This window comes from Botryllus schlosseri, unplaced genomic scaffold (genome assembly GCF_051294905.1).
Source record: "Botryllus schlosseri isolate E-star unplaced genomic scaffold, Bs_hap1 Bs171a, whole genome shotgun sequence".
NCBI lineage: Eukaryota > Metazoa > Chordata > Ascidiacea > Stolidobranchia > Styelidae > Botryllus > Botryllus schlosseri.
Window position 1 is genome coordinate 1 of NW_027648780.1, and position 17,330 is coordinate 17,330.

The 17,330-nt window shown below is 32.8% G+C and overlaps 3 protein-coding genes and 1 pseudogene across 3 annotated transcripts; all 4 read right to left on the minus strand.

The window, feature by feature from the left end:
• Window positions 1-104: 104 nt before the first annotated feature.
• LOC145432793 (uncharacterized) lies at window positions 105-2,876 on the minus strand. The gene has a single exon (XM_080309604.1). The coding sequence runs from the start codon at window positions 2,874-2,876 to the stop codon at window positions 105-107; it is 2,772 nt and encodes a 923-aa protein (XP_080165730.1).
• A 57-nt stretch (window positions 2,877-2,933) lies between these two features.
• On the minus strand, window positions 2,934-4,565 carry LOC145432794 (structural maintenance of chromosomes protein 2-like). Its single transcript, XM_080309605.1, is given in 3 exon segments — window positions 2,934-3,629; window positions 3,631-3,852; window positions 4,560-4,565. Coding segments are annotated over 3 exon segments (924 nt in total).
• Window positions 4,566-5,923: 1,358 nt separating this feature from the next.
• LOC145432795 (ras-related protein Rab-5B pseudogene) lies at window positions 5,924-6,442 on the minus strand (annotated as a pseudogene).
• A 5,262-nt stretch (window positions 6,443-11,704) lies between these two features.
• On the minus strand, window positions 11,705-12,314 carry LOC145432796 (adenylate kinase-like). Its single transcript, XM_080309606.1, has 2 exons — window positions 12,167-12,314; window positions 11,705-11,991 (listed from the first exon to the last, which is right to left on the minus strand). The coding sequence occupies exons 1-2, from the start codon at window positions 12,312-12,314 to the stop codon at window positions 11,705-11,707; spliced, it is 435 nt and encodes a 144-aa protein (XP_080165732.1).
• Window positions 12,315-17,330: the final 5,016 nt, after the last annotated feature.

A 17,330-nucleotide genomic window follows, 5' to 3' on the forward strand; every position in this document is an offset into this window, starting at 1 on the left:
TCAAGTAGTGAGGAAGAAGATGAAAAACCTAAGTCAACAATTAAGTTACACCCCAAGCTTCGAAGAAGTAATCGGTTAAAGTACAGTAAATAGCTATGTTATGCTCAAGCAACAATATTGGGAACCGCAGAATTCTCTTTATTACTATCATCTTCTTTGTCTGCAATCACCTTCCTATTATGGCCTATTGTCCTTCTTACTGTGCTAACTCCATCGACAAACTTGGTCCTGAATATTACATTTGCGTTGTTGAACATACCTTCTTTTAAACTGACAACTATAAACTGACTTTGTTTAAAATGTTTCCTAAGCATCAGCCCAATATTTTGTGTATGCGAGAGATCAAGGGCTGCATCAACCTCATCAAGAATATACATTGGAGCAGGTTTAAATAGCAAGAAACTCAATATCAAGCTAAGAGCTAATAAACTCCTCTGTCCACCACTTAGTTCACTGAGACTTTCTTTCCATACTCCTCGAGAGAATGCAACTTTAACTTCCAAACCTTCGAGAACTGTACTCAAGTTATCTTCGACATCACTTTCCTCACTTTCACTATCTTTGGAAGTCTTTTTTGAAGCGCCCTTTTTAAAAGGGACCAGTTTTGCTTCTGCACCTCTTAAGAGAGTAGAGAATATAGAACCAAAATCTTTGTTAACCTTCTTGTAAGTGTTATAAAGAGTCCGATTTTTCTGTCCATCTAAATTCTTTATGGTTCGTTCTAAAGAAGCTTTATCTTTCTCTATTATTTTTCTTTTATTGTTTAAGTCTCTAAACTCCGACTCCGCTCTTTCTATCATGCCCATAACTCTTTTGTTAATTTTACGAGAGAGGTCACCTTTGTTTTCTTGTAAACTATTAAGCCTTGCTCTTGCTGACTCTATATTGCTACCACTGAACTCGTAATTACTACCAACAGTACCAAATTTATGCTTTTCACTTGGAATCCAAGTGTGTTCTTTAAGCAGTTTTGAGATAGACTTCTTCATTTCCTTCATATTAGCTTTGAGCCTCTCTTGTTCCCCACTTTTTTTCTTTAAATCTAGCTTAACAGATGTTATAGTCTCCTCTGCCTCAGCTATGTCTTTTGATATCCTTCCAATTTCTGCTTGATCTGAAGCTAACTCTACTTGTTTTTCTTCTAAAATTGCTTTAGCGTCGGCATACTCTGATTTAAGGGTCTCTACTAAATCTTCCTTATCTTTAATTTGACTTGATTCTTCTTCCAAAGTGTTTTCAAGAGACTCTTTCTCTTTGTAAATAACTTTCAGATCCTCTTGACAACGTTTTAGCTCCTGTTTATTCTGTTCGTAGAATTTTCTATCTTTCTGATACTGTTTTTCTTTTTGCTTAAGCGTTTTTTTTGCTTCTTTCAGTTGCTTTTCTGCTTCCTTTAGAGCACTTTTCTGTGAGGCATCTTTATCGTGTTTCTGCTCCTCAAAACCTTTGATATCACTTTCCAATTTCTTAATAGTCTCATTATTCTTAATCAAAGACGATTTATATTGGTCAAGTTTCACCTTTAATTGCTCTCTTTGTTGTTCAAGCTGTCCAACTTCACTTGTTAAAAAATGTGCTTCCAAAACTGATAATTGTTTTTGTTGTTTAGACAACTTAAGTGTAGCTTTATCAACAGTAGAGAGAGCTTTCTTCAGATCATAAAGTTGATTCTTCTTTGCTTGCAATAAACTCATGCTTTCATCTCTTGCCTTTTCCAGCTGATAATAAAGAGTGTAATTTTTTAATATCGACCACCTTTTTTGCCGTGATCCACCAGACATTATTCCGCTTGGGTCTACTACGTCTCCTTCAAGAGTAACAACTCTCATTCTGACACGATTATCATAAGCCACTTTACGGGCTACGGATATGTCTTTGCATATGAGCGTTTGCCCAAATATGAACTGCATAACATTTGAGACTTCTTTGTCAAAATTTACAAGATTGAGAGCAAGATGAATATCACTTCCTTTCGATTTAGCAATATCCTGTGCAATCTGAAGAGCTTTATCTGGTATCTTGCGACTTTTAATTCTATTAATTGGCAAAATTGTTACTCTTCGCTTTAAACGCCCTTTTTGCAAAAGTTCCTTTCCGACACTATCGTTAGTAACAACAAGATTATATAACTTATTACCACCAACAGCCTCAATCGCTTGGGTAAACTCAGGATTTATTATGGTTATTAGTTCAGCAACGATGCCCTTCACTTCTCTCTTATCAAAACTTACATTCCGTTTATCGTAAACTACTCTTGCTGAAGAGAGCTTACTAGCTATTTCTCCGAATTCATTTTTCTTGAGAGCAACATTCTGTTCTTGTTGAATCCGTTCCTCTTCGCAATCTTTAATTGCATCTTGTAGAAGTTTACTCACTTCTTCTCCGTCTGTTTTAGGGGCAACAGAAACGTTAACATTCGAGGCAATATCTACTATTTCCTGCCGGATACTGTTTACAGTACCTCTAATGACTTTTAATTCTTTTGAATTGTTGTCATTTTCAACTTTACTGTTACTCAAAGCGTGCTTAACTTCTTTGAGCTCACCACTAGCATGCTTACTTTTTAGATTTAATTCTTTATTAGATGACTTGGTAGTTTCTAGTTGACACTTTGCCTTAGTAAGAGCATCCGTAAGGGTTAGTGCCTCTTCTCCATTTTCTGCTATTTGTAAGCCTGCACTTGCAGCCTGAAGGTTGTCTTGTTTCTGTTTATGTAACTTGCGCGCATCCTCAACTCCATTTTCTGCAGCCTGAAATGTTATTTCAAGTCCTTTCGAAGATTCTTTTAATTCCAATATGCTTTCTTTTAATGAGTTTTCTTGTTTTATCAATTTCGTTTGAGCTTCAATAGACCTCAAATGTTCCTTTTTTTGCATTATCCAACTGGGTATTATTCTTTACCAAGGCTTTACCAGTTTTCTCTTCCTGTTGTTTTAAAGCAGTAATCTGTTCTTTTTGTTTAAGATTCTTCCAGAAATTAATCTCTTTGCTTCTTTTTCTAAATTCTTCTTGTTTGCTTCAGCATCGATTATTCTTTCTTCTAGTTCTTCTTTATTTGAAACAAAACCGGTAATCTGCTTGTGTAACTCTTCTTGTTTTTCCTCATTAGTATAATACGTAAATGCTGCGCAAAACTTCTCACTCCTCTCTATTTCTTCCTGAACTGAAGAAAATTTTAAATAATCTCGCTTTTCCTGTCTAAGTTTTTCAAGTTTTGGGGTCACCTCCTGCGTCAATACTTTTATACTTTCATCCAATTCAATTTGTTTCTTTTTCATAATTTTCTCTGCTTGCTCTTTTTTTAATTGATACATTCTTGTTCCAGCAGCTTCTTCAACCATTCCAAGAATCTCACTTGGCTTCATATTAAGGACTTTAGTAATTCTTCCTTGCATTATTAGAAAATGAGGATTATTGACATTCAATTGAACCGAATGAAATAAATTTTGTACTCGACTAGCTTGAGAAGTTTTTCCATTTATTAGATATTTGTTTTTGCCTCCAATCACTATAATCCTTGTTACAATAATTTCATCTTCATTTTCATAGCCAAAAGGGGATTGAGATTTATCAGAATTGTCAAATAATATACTAACACTTGCTTTAGTAATTCCAGATTGTCCATTTTTTATATACAAGACCTTGAAGACTTGAAACTCTGACTTGACTGAGCTGGGTTATCCCAAGGACGAAACAAATAGAGTCCAGAATGTTGGATTTACCAGACCCATTCAAACCGGTAATGGCATTAAACTTAGGATCGAAGTCATTAACTACAGTTCTAGTAGCATATGATTTGAATCCATCAAGAACAACCTCTTTATAAACATCTAATCTTCTTCTGGTGTTTTTCTTTGATTTTTAAACGGTTTCTAAAATCGCTCATTAAGTGCGCTAATTGCCACATGATTTTGTTCTTCTCTGCTATTTTTAGATAAATATCAGAGTTTACTTTCTGTCTTGAATATAAAACTCTTCAAAAAAAAATGTTGTTCTTTGCTTTTCCTAGAATAATATCTGTTCAACTCTAAAAACTAAAGTTTGTAATTATTTCTGAAGTTGTAATCATGGCGTTCAAATATACAACAAATAGCGCTTATTTTGATCATATTTAATGCTTATTGTGATATTTCAGGTTAAGGTAAATGTTTATTTATAAATAGCCTTGCATAAGCAAACTCGTTAGTGCTTCAACACAATGATATTCAGTTGTTGCCCATATTGGACAGAAGAAAAATGAACAACAGGTTGAGAAAAGATGTGGCTTTTAATACAATTGAAGTACTGTGGAATAAAGATGAAAGGGATAATTACCGTAATATTGCATTGAAAAATTTGCATAGATGGAAGGAAATGAGAGAAAAGAAGAGTCAGACACAGGGCTCTTCAGGAATGAAAATTTTGTAAAAAACGAAGACTGGGGAGAGGTTACAAGGGATGCTTCTAAGAATTATGGGGAAATATTTGCTTGCTTGAATATGGCAAGTTCAACATATCTTGGTGGTCATTATCTTGCTGGATATCCTGCCCAAGAAGAGAATATGTTTCGGCGCACAGACTGTCATTTTAGTCATCCAAATAATTTGGTTAAAGGCGACTATTCTCAAGCAAATATTAAGAGAGTTAGGTATGGCAAGAAGGAGAAAAATATTATTGAAAGTTTAGAAGGAGAGTGCTATTTTGACTCTATTCCTAGGTTTTGTATTAAAAGTGGAGAAGACTCTTGCAAAGAACCAAGTGAATGGTATCAATTATATCCAGCAGAAGAAATCTTTCCATTTTATGAATTCAGAAGTGCTGCATTAGATTTAAGACATCGTGAACTAAAAGGTCTTTCTGAAAAAGAGAAATATCAGTATACTTTTCAGAAAATTGAATCACAACTATTGACTTTAATGAAGCATAATATCAGACATGTCATTTTAGGCGCTTTTGGCTGTGGTGCTTTCTTAAATTATGCTCCAAATATAGCTTCTATCTATAGAAGGGCTCTTGAAAAATACAAAGAACGATTTGATATCGTTATCTTTGCTATATATTATCCTGGCTTTGGAAAAAATAATTTTCCTGCGTTTGAAAAAGTATTTCAAGACTATTTATCCGTTAAAAATGATTTATGAGTGGAAAATTCTAGAAATAAATGGAAACAAGGTATTTGTCCCAATGAGAGAAGTAATAAATCTATCGGGGGTATATAATGCTCTTTCTTTGGGCGTTTATAATGATAAATATACAATTTGGCTAAGACAATCTTTTGGGTTTGATTATTTGACTTACGAATTGCAAGAAAATTTCAAACATCAAGATATTGAACTGAGCGGTTTAGAATTTTTGTTATGGAATTGTTATTTATGAGATCATTAAATAGTACAACAGATGTAATGAAAAGTTTAAATAATCTCTTTCCTTATTTTGAAGACATATCTAGTCTTATTAAGTCAAGAAATATTGATCTATTGGCTGCTTATTCAACTTATCTTATTAATAATAACCTAAAACATCTATTAAATTGTATAGAAGAAATATTAAAATACCAAATATGACTATTGATAATAAATTTATATGGAATGAGTTAAAAGAATATCTTAATTGTAAGGAAGACTTAGATACTTCTCTTACTGAAATCAGTAGTCTTTTTTAAAGAAATTTCCTGGGAAAGTTACAAGTTTACTTGTTTTGATAGAAGAAACAAAAAGTAAAAAACTTGAAAATATTTGCTAAATGATATTTACAATTAAAGCTCCTCACTAACAGCAGCCAAATACTTGTTCACCAATATTTGTATTTTCCACATTAACAGAATTAGCGTTTCCCCGGTGAAGAAATCTCTTTTGATGGCAAATTTATTGCTAAATGATTGAATAATTCCGTTACATTCAAGCCTGACTTAGCTGAAGTTTTGAAATATTTTAGATTTTTTTCTTTAACAAAAGCCTCCCACGTCCTGCTCGTTTACTAAGTCAATGTCAAGTTCAAAATTATTTCCTTCTGCCTCAAGTTTTTCTTGTTTCTTTTTAAAATCATCAAATATATCACATTTATTACCAGCTAAACAAATAGGCATCTTAGGATCAGGTCGTTCCTTCTTCAACCTTTCTAACCATTGCTTGGCTTTTTCAAAACTATGACTAGAAGTCAGATCAAATACGATTATTGCCGCTTCTGAAGAACGATAATAAAGAGGAGTAATTGCTTCATATCTTTCTTGTCCTGCTGTATCCCAGATTTCAAATAAGAAGTTCTTGTTGATAATAGTACCTGTTTCTTCAGTTGTATTATTAGAAACAGGCAAAGAAACTTGTTTCGTCATGTATGCAGCACCAATTGTGGGCAATTGCTCTTCATCAAAGACTCCTTTTGCAAATCTTAGTGTCAAACATGTTTTTCCTACTCCAGTAGTACCTAAAACAACTAATTTAAATCGTTTTTCTTCAAAAGCCATAGTGAATATTCAGTTTTACGGAAACTGACTTTTTTCTTTATTTTCTTTAATTTCCTACACGTAACAGTAAATAATGATTGATTGCGGAAATTTTGAGCTAGAAGGCGGTAATGAAGACAATATTTTAATTGCTCAATTTACAGACATTCATCATTTTCCTAGAGGAGTTAAAACTTTTAATGCTCGTAATAGAGTAGTAGATTTTGATAAAGAAGGTTATTCTAGTGAAGAAAACATCAAATTGATCTCTCATGTCTTAAAAATTAATCCTCAAGTTGATATTGCTATTTTTAGTGGAGATATCATTGATGGAAGACCCCATTCTGAGTTAGAACAAGATAGCTTTCTTAATTCATTTGAAGATCTTATACAACCTCTTATTTCAGCTGGGATTCCTTGGATATTTTTACCTGGAAATCATGACGATGATCATTCACCTTGGAAGAGAAAAGACTTACTGAAAGTATTCAATTTACCAGGCTGTCTCATACAAAATATAGATACCTTTAATTTCACATTTACTTTATCTAAAGGTAACTATAAAAGAGTACGCTTTTGGATTTTGGATTCTGGTGGAAACCATCAGGATAAAAAAATTCGCTACGAAACCTTTGAAGAGGAAGTTGTTAAGGACTTTGTAAAGTTGAGCTCTAAATTACAAAGTGATATGGAATATACTAAAGGGCTTGTTTATTTTCATATTCCTTTACCAGAATACGGAGGACTTATTCCTGTTAGTGGACTTAATGGTCTTTTTGAAGCTGCTTCTGCAGGGGGACTTATTCCATGGTTTATAAATAACAAAGTTGGAAAGTTTATACTTAAGTTTTTTGGCTATGATAGAGTAGTTGGATGCTCAAAGTTAAATTCAGGAATTTTTGAAAAGTTTAAAGAAAGTGGTCGAGTATTAGCTACCTTTTGCGGACATGAGTAAGCTTTCACATGTTTTTCTATATTTAGTCACCACAGTGATGCAATATTTAAAAGAGATGGCATTTATTTGGGATATGGTAGATGCAGTGGCTATACTCCTCCATTTAACTGGGAAGGTGCTGGGGGTCCTCTTGGTTTTGATCAAGGAGCACGGTATGCTTTGATTACAATTTCTTTAAATTCTTTAGGGTTGTAGCTGTGGATATTACAGCAGACGACAAAATTAATGCCAAGACATTTATCACCACTTTTAAAAAAGCAAGTGAAAATGAGTTCAACTTTTCACATTAAGTTCAATGAAAGTAGTCTGCTGCTCTTAGTTCCTGTGGAGCATCCGGGCCAATATCTGGATGACCCAGTTTCAAATAATACTCTCTCCACTCTTGCCAATTTTTCTGGGTATATTTTTGCGTTATTTGTTCTTCTTGCTTCTCATTTGCTCTAACCGCCTTCTTCTGTTCTTCCTCTTGCTGTTGATAAGAAGCATAAGTTGCCATTGAAGATGCAACCGGCATGCTAAAACTACCACTTGGTCCTTCTGCAGAAGAAGAAACAGTTGTACCGTATGTTATGATACTGAATACATCATTCTTTGCTCCTTCTAATTCAGGATCCGTATAAGCCCCTAAAGTCAACGTACGAACCTCTGAATTAGCTGCATCAGGAACCTGAGGAATGTCAATTTTGCATCTAAAGTTGTTCTGTATTTGATGAATTGTCTTCCCAGCACGCCCAATTATAAGACCAACCTTATTGTTAGGAACCTCTAGTTTAAGACGTAATGGGTAACTCATGGCAGAGGCTAATACTCCTGTACTTCCCAATGAACCTCTTTTGTCTACAATGAAGTCATTTATCAGTTTTTCAGCAAGTTTGATCTCTTCTGGAGACCCTTGGACCGTTAAATCTCTCATTTCTTTTGCTTTATTCTCAGCACTATTATCAATTTGAATATGTGCCCCACTCTGAGTAATAAAGGCCTTTATTTGGTCACCTCCTTTTCCAATAACAGCTCCTGCCATATCATTTGGAACTTGAATAACTTTCGTCATTTTTCCAGTTGAACCAAAACCATCCATGCCACGACTTCTCCCTTGAAGATCAAGATCATTCATTTGACTTTGTTTAAGTTCCTCAATTTTGCTTGGATCAGAGAATAGTGAAGCTATATATTTCTCTGCATTATTAACAACCTCTTCTTTACTTCCAGTAATAAAAACGTGTGGATCATCATTATAATCTCTTCCAGCTTTAGCAAGTCCTTTACCACAAATTTGTATTGAACAATTTAATTTTAGTTGTAATTCTCTTAATGTTTTAGCTCTAGGACCTATTAATAAACCAACATAATTAATTCCAGAAGTACTTTTAGGAATATAAACTTTTTTCTCAAATATAGAAGCATCAGTATTATTTGATTCTTTTGTTTTATCTATATTAAATGAAATAGCTTTAGCACGTTCTAAAGCTATCCTTTTAGCAGCAGCTATTGCACTTTGATCTAATTTCCTCTTTCCATCCATTCTATTAGAAACGCGTAACAGATATGGAAGATGAATATGTTTTTGAAGACCAACAAAGTAAACAATTAGCTGTTGAAGAGAAAATTGTTGAAATTAAGAATTTTAAATTAGATTGTGGGGTTATTATTGATAACGTGAACTGAAATATCATGCTTATGGTAATATGAATGATAAAAAAGATAATGTTATTATGATTTGTCATGCTTTGACCGGAAATAGTTGTGTGCACAAGTGGTGGTCAAAATTATTTATATCAAACAGTAATAAAGAAATATTATTAGATATTGAAAAGGAATTTATTATTTGCTTTAATCTACTAGGAACACCAAATAATCCAACAAACCCAAATGACTTTTCTAATTTTCAATCTTTTCTTGAAAGTTTCTATTCAAAATTAACTATAAATGATCAAGCAAGATTACAAGTGAAAGCAATTAATCAGCTTTTTAATTTAGTTACCATTAAATCTATTATTGGAGGCTCTTTAGGAGGAATGGTTGCCCAACAATTGTGTTGTAATTTTATATCTTCAGGTGTCACAGTGAAGAGTTTAATAATTGCTGGTTGTGGAAGCTATCTTCATCCATGGCAACAAGCTCTCTCAGAATTTCAAAGGCAAGCTATTATGAGTGCTTCCGATCTAAGAAAAGGTCTTGCTCTAGCACGAAACATTGCACTCCTTAGTTACAGATCACATCAAAGTTATGGAGAGAAATTTACAAGAAAATCAAATGAACTGAAAAGTTACTTTTGTCATCAAAGTGATATCTTTCTTAATAGATTTAATGCTTTTTCTTACCTATCAATTACTAGCGACTATGGATAGTCATGATTTAAAAGTTGATTCACAAACTGCAAATGTTCCAACACTCATCATTTCACTGTCTTCTGATATTCTCTATCCTATTTCAGAGCAAGAGAAACTTTCAAAAGTATTTAATAATAGTCAACATAAAATTATTGAAACAATACATGGCCATGATGGATTTCTTTTAGAACAAGAAGAATTTTCAAATTTGTGTTACAATTTTTTTAAAAGTTTATTTTCCACGTAACAGTAAGTATATACGACGATTGGATTTAAAGAGAGAAGTCAGAAAGGAACATTAAATTGATCTAAGCAACCTTTGAGAAACTTGTTAGAAAATGTTAGTAATGAATATGATGCGGAAACAAGCTAGAAGTATGATTAAGACAAGTAAGTTCGTATTAATTAACTTTATAGTTCCAAATACAGCTTTTTTTTTTAATTAATCTTTTTAGGCAATTTTATGAAAGCTACATCGCTTGTTAACCTCCGAAGTCAAGTACGTTGTTTTGGGTAACCTTAATTTATGAAATATATAATTTTTAGTGAGGAGTATCAAATTCAGCAACCTGCTACTGATGAAGAGTTACTTGAATTCCTTAAAACAAAGAAGGGTATGTTATAGCTTTTATGACTATTATATAGAATCGATACAGAAAATATGTCATTAGAAGATTTGAATGGTCATAAAAGAAGACTTAGAGAGCTTGGATATGAAGATGTAGGATATGAAAGAACACCTTGGGGTGCTTATAAAGTAACACATACTGCTTTATCATTAGAGTTTGTGCTTTCAAGTCCACCTCCATTGCATCAATTTGAAGAACCACCAATGATTGTGGAGTGGCCAGAAGGTGAAGAAGGTCATCATTAGCTTTAATTCTGATAAGCATTTCAAAATATATCCGTTATTTATTTATCCATGTCTAAAAAGAAGAATTCAATTAGTAGTCTTCGAGAAACACTCTCAAAATCATTATGCGGCACTAAATATACATTAAATGACAAAGTGTCTTTAACTCCAACGCTTATTGAAGTATTTGGGGAAGTGTTTACTCTAGAACCTTCTCAAAAGCAGATGTATGATGTACTGGTAGAGGTTAATTTTAGCATATCTTATAAAATTAGCAGGCATTCTACTAATATTCTACATCAATTGGGTGGTAAATATAAAATTAATGTCAGTAATTATATATCAAATATGGATGTAGAGTTACAAGAAAACAATGAAGGAAAAGTTAATTTTTTTTGTGATTCGAATGGCTTGCAAAAAACGGAGGCAAGGAACACAGTAGACAGTCGAGTAATTAAGCATATGAAAAATATGGCTAACTCAGCTTACTCGATAATTAATCAATCTTTAATGAAGGCAATGGAGACAAAGGAGATAGTTAACAGTAAGGAAGTTAAAAGTAGTGAAGTTGTTCATGAAAGTAATGACTTACCATGATCTGGCTATTAAGCTTTTGAGCTCTAATATGCAAAAAATAATTCAATCAGAGAACCCTGATCTGGAAGTTACCTGGAATTTTTCGTTCTCAAACTTTCCCAAGATCGATGAGTTTCAAGTAAACTTCTTCAGTAAGCTAAAGAAGCAAAATAGACTGAAGAGGTTAATACTCACACATGCAGCTCTGAACGACAAATTGCAAAAGCATTTTGTATCTCTTTAGAAACATGTTATGCATTAGAAGAAATAAATTTTGCAAACAATAATTTTGGTGACCTGATGGCACAAGAAATATCAGGTTTAGTCATGATGGCTGTCCTTAAGAACCTTGAAGAGGTTAACTTAAAAAGCAACAAGGAAATTACAACAATCGGGAAAGAAATAATAGCGTCTTGCAAGACATTTATTCCAAATGTTATCATTCATGTATAATTTAAGACAGCAAAGTGCAAGATGCCCGGAAAGTTCTTTGTAAATGGCCATACTTCGCTTGTCAGCAGAAATGAGATCAGGATGAGAGCTTCCAGAAAACTTTGCCAACGCACCATTTATTCCAAATATTCAATTAGTGGAAAAGTCTCTAAATCAAACGTGGTCAATCTCTTTGCAATTGTCTGTGGCTCATCGTCACTTCTTCTTATAAGTTCCTCGCCAGTCTCATCGTCCTTTCCCTTTTCTTTAGGAGGATTAAAGCTATAACTGTATACTCTACCAGAGTCTTCGTGTACCCATCTATCACTCAGTCTCTCAACAATTTCATCGCTTGGTACTTCTAATGACGCAACTAAATCTTGTTTGATGTTGGCAGTTTTCATGTTCTTTTCAAGTATATGGGCTTGGTTGATTGTTCTAGGAAACCCATCAAGCAAGATCCTTTTGTTAACAGTTCCAGAATGAGTTAGTTTTTTTATTTCTCAAGTACAATGTCAGATATCAATTCATCTGGAACAAGAGTGCCTCTATTGATAAAGTCTTGAACTAAGAGATATTATAATATTGAAGTTTCATACCTTTATTACCAAGATCCGATGCCAAACTAATTTCATGTCTTAATAAATCTCCAGTAGATAAATGATTAAATTTAAAATCTTTGACAAGTAGTTTGCTGATAGTTCCCTTTCCTGCTCCAGGCTTAGCCAGTAATGTTAAAACAAACATTTCAACTATTTTCAAGGGGCTTCGCAACACAAATCAATTAATTGCTTTATTTTGGTCTTTCTTAATCTTAGTATTAAGTGATATAAACCAATTATTAAGTTCTGTTCTCTTTTTACTGTGAATATTATCTATTTTGAGATATTCAGCATCTAATGTATAAATATCAAGAGTAATTCCAGACTCTTCAAAATATAGATGATTGACTGTTTTTAATAAATCTATATCAAACTTCTTTGTATATTGAATATTAGAAAGACTAATATCTTGTAATATCTTCTCAAATTGTAAACTTATTATCTTCTGAGTTTCTAATGCTTCATGATATCTCACTAACTTATCAAGAAGAGAAAGATATTTATTTTCTTTTGAAATTGGATTGTATTCTGAAAGATTACTGATATTGTCAAGTATTTGATTTTTATGTTCTTGTCTTAATGTTGATTTTAAAAATATTGAGAATAGTTTTGATAATATACCTTCTGAAAATCCTTTTTGTTGACTACTTTCAGCATTAATTTTCTCTATTTTTAACCTTAAAGTATCACTAAAGTCAACAACAATAAGTTTATCAGTAATCTCTCTTACAATTCTTTTATCACAACATTTTACTTTTTCATTAGAAGTAAAAACAAATTATCACCAAAAGAACAACCATTAATAAGTTTCCACCACATTTCTTCCATAAATTCATGCTCTTGAAGACTAAGAAGAACAACGTCAATATCTGTTTCATTTTCACTGAAGTTATACTTGGCAACTATTGAACTAGTAGGTTCAGAATCAGGAACAATTACTGTAATTCTTATCTGCACTAAACCAAGCTTTCCTAGCTGATATTTCTTTTCTTGAGCAAAGAGAGACATGAATGGATCTGAAAGTGGTTATTTTTATCTCCAGTGAATTGAGGATGAAATAAGGTTTCATATTTAACAGCTGATTCAACTTTAAAATTCTTAGAGTATCGATTTTCATTACACCAATTAGAAACCTGTAAGTTAATGCAATAGCCTCCCGGTAGTCTTTGAATTCTCCATCGACGTTTTAGAGTATCTAACATAAAAAAAATCTCTTTTTGGACAAGTAGATCAGTTTTAAATGACTCTAATTTTTCTTTTAAAAGATTATGAGAGTTATCTAATGCTTCATGAATCTTCTTAACTGTAATAATGTTTCCTATTGCTAAAAACTGTTTCTGAGGATTCTCTTTCAATACATTGGCTAAAACAAACTTTTTATCTTCTTCAAGTAAGACTGAAACATTAATAAGTTGTCTTAAATGATGAGAAGCTGTTATAATATTCATATAAGCATCATCAAATGGCCATATTTGTTGATCTTTGATATCAACAATATCATCTTGTTCATCTTCATCTTTATTTTCAATAGTCAGAGTACGAAGCTGCTTTTGAATAGAGTCATTAATTGAATTTGATAACTTATCTTCAAAAGAAGATATAGGCACATAAATCGGCTCGTCATCTGGTCCAATACTCCATAATTCCCTTTTTAAAACGTTTTTTTTCTTTTCGTCGTCCTCCACTTCCATTACTATTTATCACTATTAAAATATAAAAATGGAGTGGGCGAAAAAAACCTTTCAAGATGTTAAACCAGTCTATTTAACAGCATCTACTGATTCTGGGTGTGAAATTCAATATTCAAATGAGTTTATGGGGTTATTAGGGTATTTTAATGTCCTTATTCAAAGGAAAGAATGCTCAGAGAGAGCTTTGAAATTAACAGAATATATCATTGAGAAAACCCAGCCAATTACTCTGCTTGGTATTATCGACGTGTTTGTTTGAAGGCATTAAATTCAGATTTAAATAAAGAATTAATATATACTACTGCTAAAGCTATGGAAACTCCTAAAAATTATCAAATTTGGTATCATAGAAGAGCACTCTTAGAGCTTTGAATATTGCTGATAAAGATGAAGAGTTTCTAGCCAAAATATTTAAAGAAGATGGTAAAAATTATCATGCATGGGCACATAGACAATGGTATATACAAAAATTTGATCAATTTGAAAATGAATTGAAATTTACAGAAGAACTAATAGAAGAAGACGTAAGGAATAACTCTGCTTGGAATCACAGATTCTTTGTTGTTTTTAAAGATTGGAACTCATTTTCAGATCAAGAGAAAAGATTAGTAGCAGAAGCAGAAACGAGATATGCATTTGAACAACTAGAAAAAGTAAAATCTAACGATGCTGTCGTAAACTACCTTATTGGAATTAGTAACAAGTTTGGTGAAGGCACTTTTAGAGCAACTGAGACTTTAGAGTTCAAAGCTGAAAATCTCCACAAAGTTCTAATAGCAGAAGAAAAATATTCTGTCCCTCTAATGGGCTTATTGATAAAGATGTACGTCCAAAAAGGGAAAACAGTAGAAGCTACTAAACTTTGTGAGCTTTTACAAATCAAAGATTCATTACGCAATACTTTTTGGAAGCAAATGGTAGTTAAGAACTGTTAAAGCTGCTTTCTATTTGTAAGCCCCATAATTTTTTGAAGCAAGTCTTCTGCCTTTTGTTTGGTTTTACTATCTTGTGTACTGGCCTGTACATAATCCATATTAATTTCCAATTTGTTGCGTTGCATTAGCATCGTCAATTTAGCACTAGGTTTTCCTTTACCAAAATTACTTTGACTCGTGTGTTTCTTTTTCTTAATTCTAGTCATTCTAGTTCTTCTTGGTTTCTTTCGTCTACTACTCGGTTTCTTTGATGCTACAGAATCTTCCTCTAATTTTGATTCATCCACCACAACACTAGCAAAACTGGTACTATCAGGTCGATTTGCCTTCCATTTAACTGGCTTCGGTCCTCCTCCAATAATAATGTCATCCTCACTATCTGTTTCATATTCGGTACTATACTCTTCTTCAATAACACTATGATATTCTTCCTCCTCTTCTTCAAGTTCATCTCTAGCTTCTTGTATTGTTTCATAACATTCCTCTGCTAGAACTTGGGAAGAAGTTGATGATCTCCTGCTAAAGCTTTTGAGACTTCTTCTTTAATAAATGGATGCTTCATTAATCGAGCTGCAGTTCGACGTTTCTCAGGGTCCTTCTCACACATACGAGAGAGAAAAGCTTTGGCACTCTTACTTAACGACTAGGAATACTAAACGTTGGTGCTTCTCTCTCTGGAATAACCGAGATAACATTAATTGGTGGAATATCTGCTAAAGGTGGTGCCCCTTCAGTTAGTTCTAACATCGTTATTCCACAACTCCAAATATCACATTTCTGAGTGATTTCCGATCCAGTTAGGATTTCTGGAGCCATCTAAAAAAATAAAAAGTTAAAGGAAACTACCCAATGTGGCGAGCCAGATACAGTTCCTCTATTATTGTTCACATTCGTAACAGATGCTGCCACCCCCAAAATCTGCCAATTTAACTTCTCCCATTCTTGTTAGCAGAATATTCTTTGCTTTTATATCCTGGTGTACAAGTCCTTTCGAGTGAATGTAATCTATACCAAGAAGAATACGGGCAAATAACGCGGACAATTGGGATTCAGAAAAGCTATATTCACAAAATATCATAATACCTTCAATAGAACCTAACTCTGCAAGCTCCATAACAATCCATATTTGGTCATTTTGTTTGCTTAGCCAAGTTCCATAATAACGAACAACAAAAGGAGAATTAAACTCTTTAAGAAAGTTTATTTCACTCCTTAATTCATCAAGTACTTCTTCAGTAAATGGCATTAACTTAATTGCAACCTCCTCCTTATTTCCATGTTTCAAATTGCCTTTACAGACAGTACCAAAAGCACCTTCATCAAGAACATTATTTTTGGTAAAAATCATTTCAGGCTCCCCTTTACTCCAAGGAATTGTATCAGCCATAATTGCTAGTCAATTACCAAGTAAAATGATATTTAACTATTGATTTAACAAGTAGATTGTGCAACTTTGGCTCCAACTCCGATGCCAATAGAAGTTAAATGTGAATTCAACAGAAACCCAGCAATAAATATTGTCACTTTTCAATACTACCGATACGCAGCTATTGTCCGTTCATGCTTTTTATTGCTCATAAGATGCACTTGGAATACAGTGGTGAATATCGTTCTTAGCCTCTCAAGAGTAATCAATATTAACTCTTTAAATGTTGTTTTACTTTTCTTATCAGAGTTTCCTTTAAATTTTTTGGCTGTAATTACCAATAATGTTGGCCAATTATCTTTAAATTGTGACTCAATGTAAATCCATAACAACGTTTAAAGAAGCATTCATATCACAAACAACAATTGATATATTGATATCAACAGATAAATCTTCAATCTTAGTTTTGAAATAGATTACATTTGGAGGAATTGGAGTTGCTAACTCTCCTGGATCAACAGCTAACACTTTTCCAAAATATTTTGCTAGAAAAAAAGACCAACCTCCAGGACTTGCTCCAATGTCTAATACATTAAGATATTTAACATTTTCAGTAAATATATCAAAAAGATTATAACGCACAAACACTTCTTCTATTTTAAGCTTTGCTCTTGAAGGCCAAGGAGGTTTTAAAGTGGAATACTTGAATTTTATTTCGTTTACTGCCAGGATATCAGATATAGTAAGTTTTGAAATACCGAGTAACAGAATACCTTTAAAAGTAACATTAAAATGTAAAAGATATGCTTTCTGATTTAAATTCATTTGAATTCTTGTTCCTAATTCAAGAAAACTTACTTTTTTTAAGCTGCTTTCAAAATATTTCTTTAATTTCTCACGATAAATAGCTTGAGGACAATTAATCCTTATAACAAGAGAATCAAATTTAGAAAACATTTCATAAAGGTATTCAGTTACATTGAAGAAGGATAAGAAAGCCTTTTGGAAGCAGAAGACGTTTTGAATGTATCTCTTTAAAATAAAATCTTGGAATATTCTAGAAAACACATCAAAATAATTAACTTCTGTTACTATTGAGAAATATATAAAGCTAGAGTTTGACCTTGAAATTAATTCTGGATGAATATAGCTATCATCTACAGCTATCA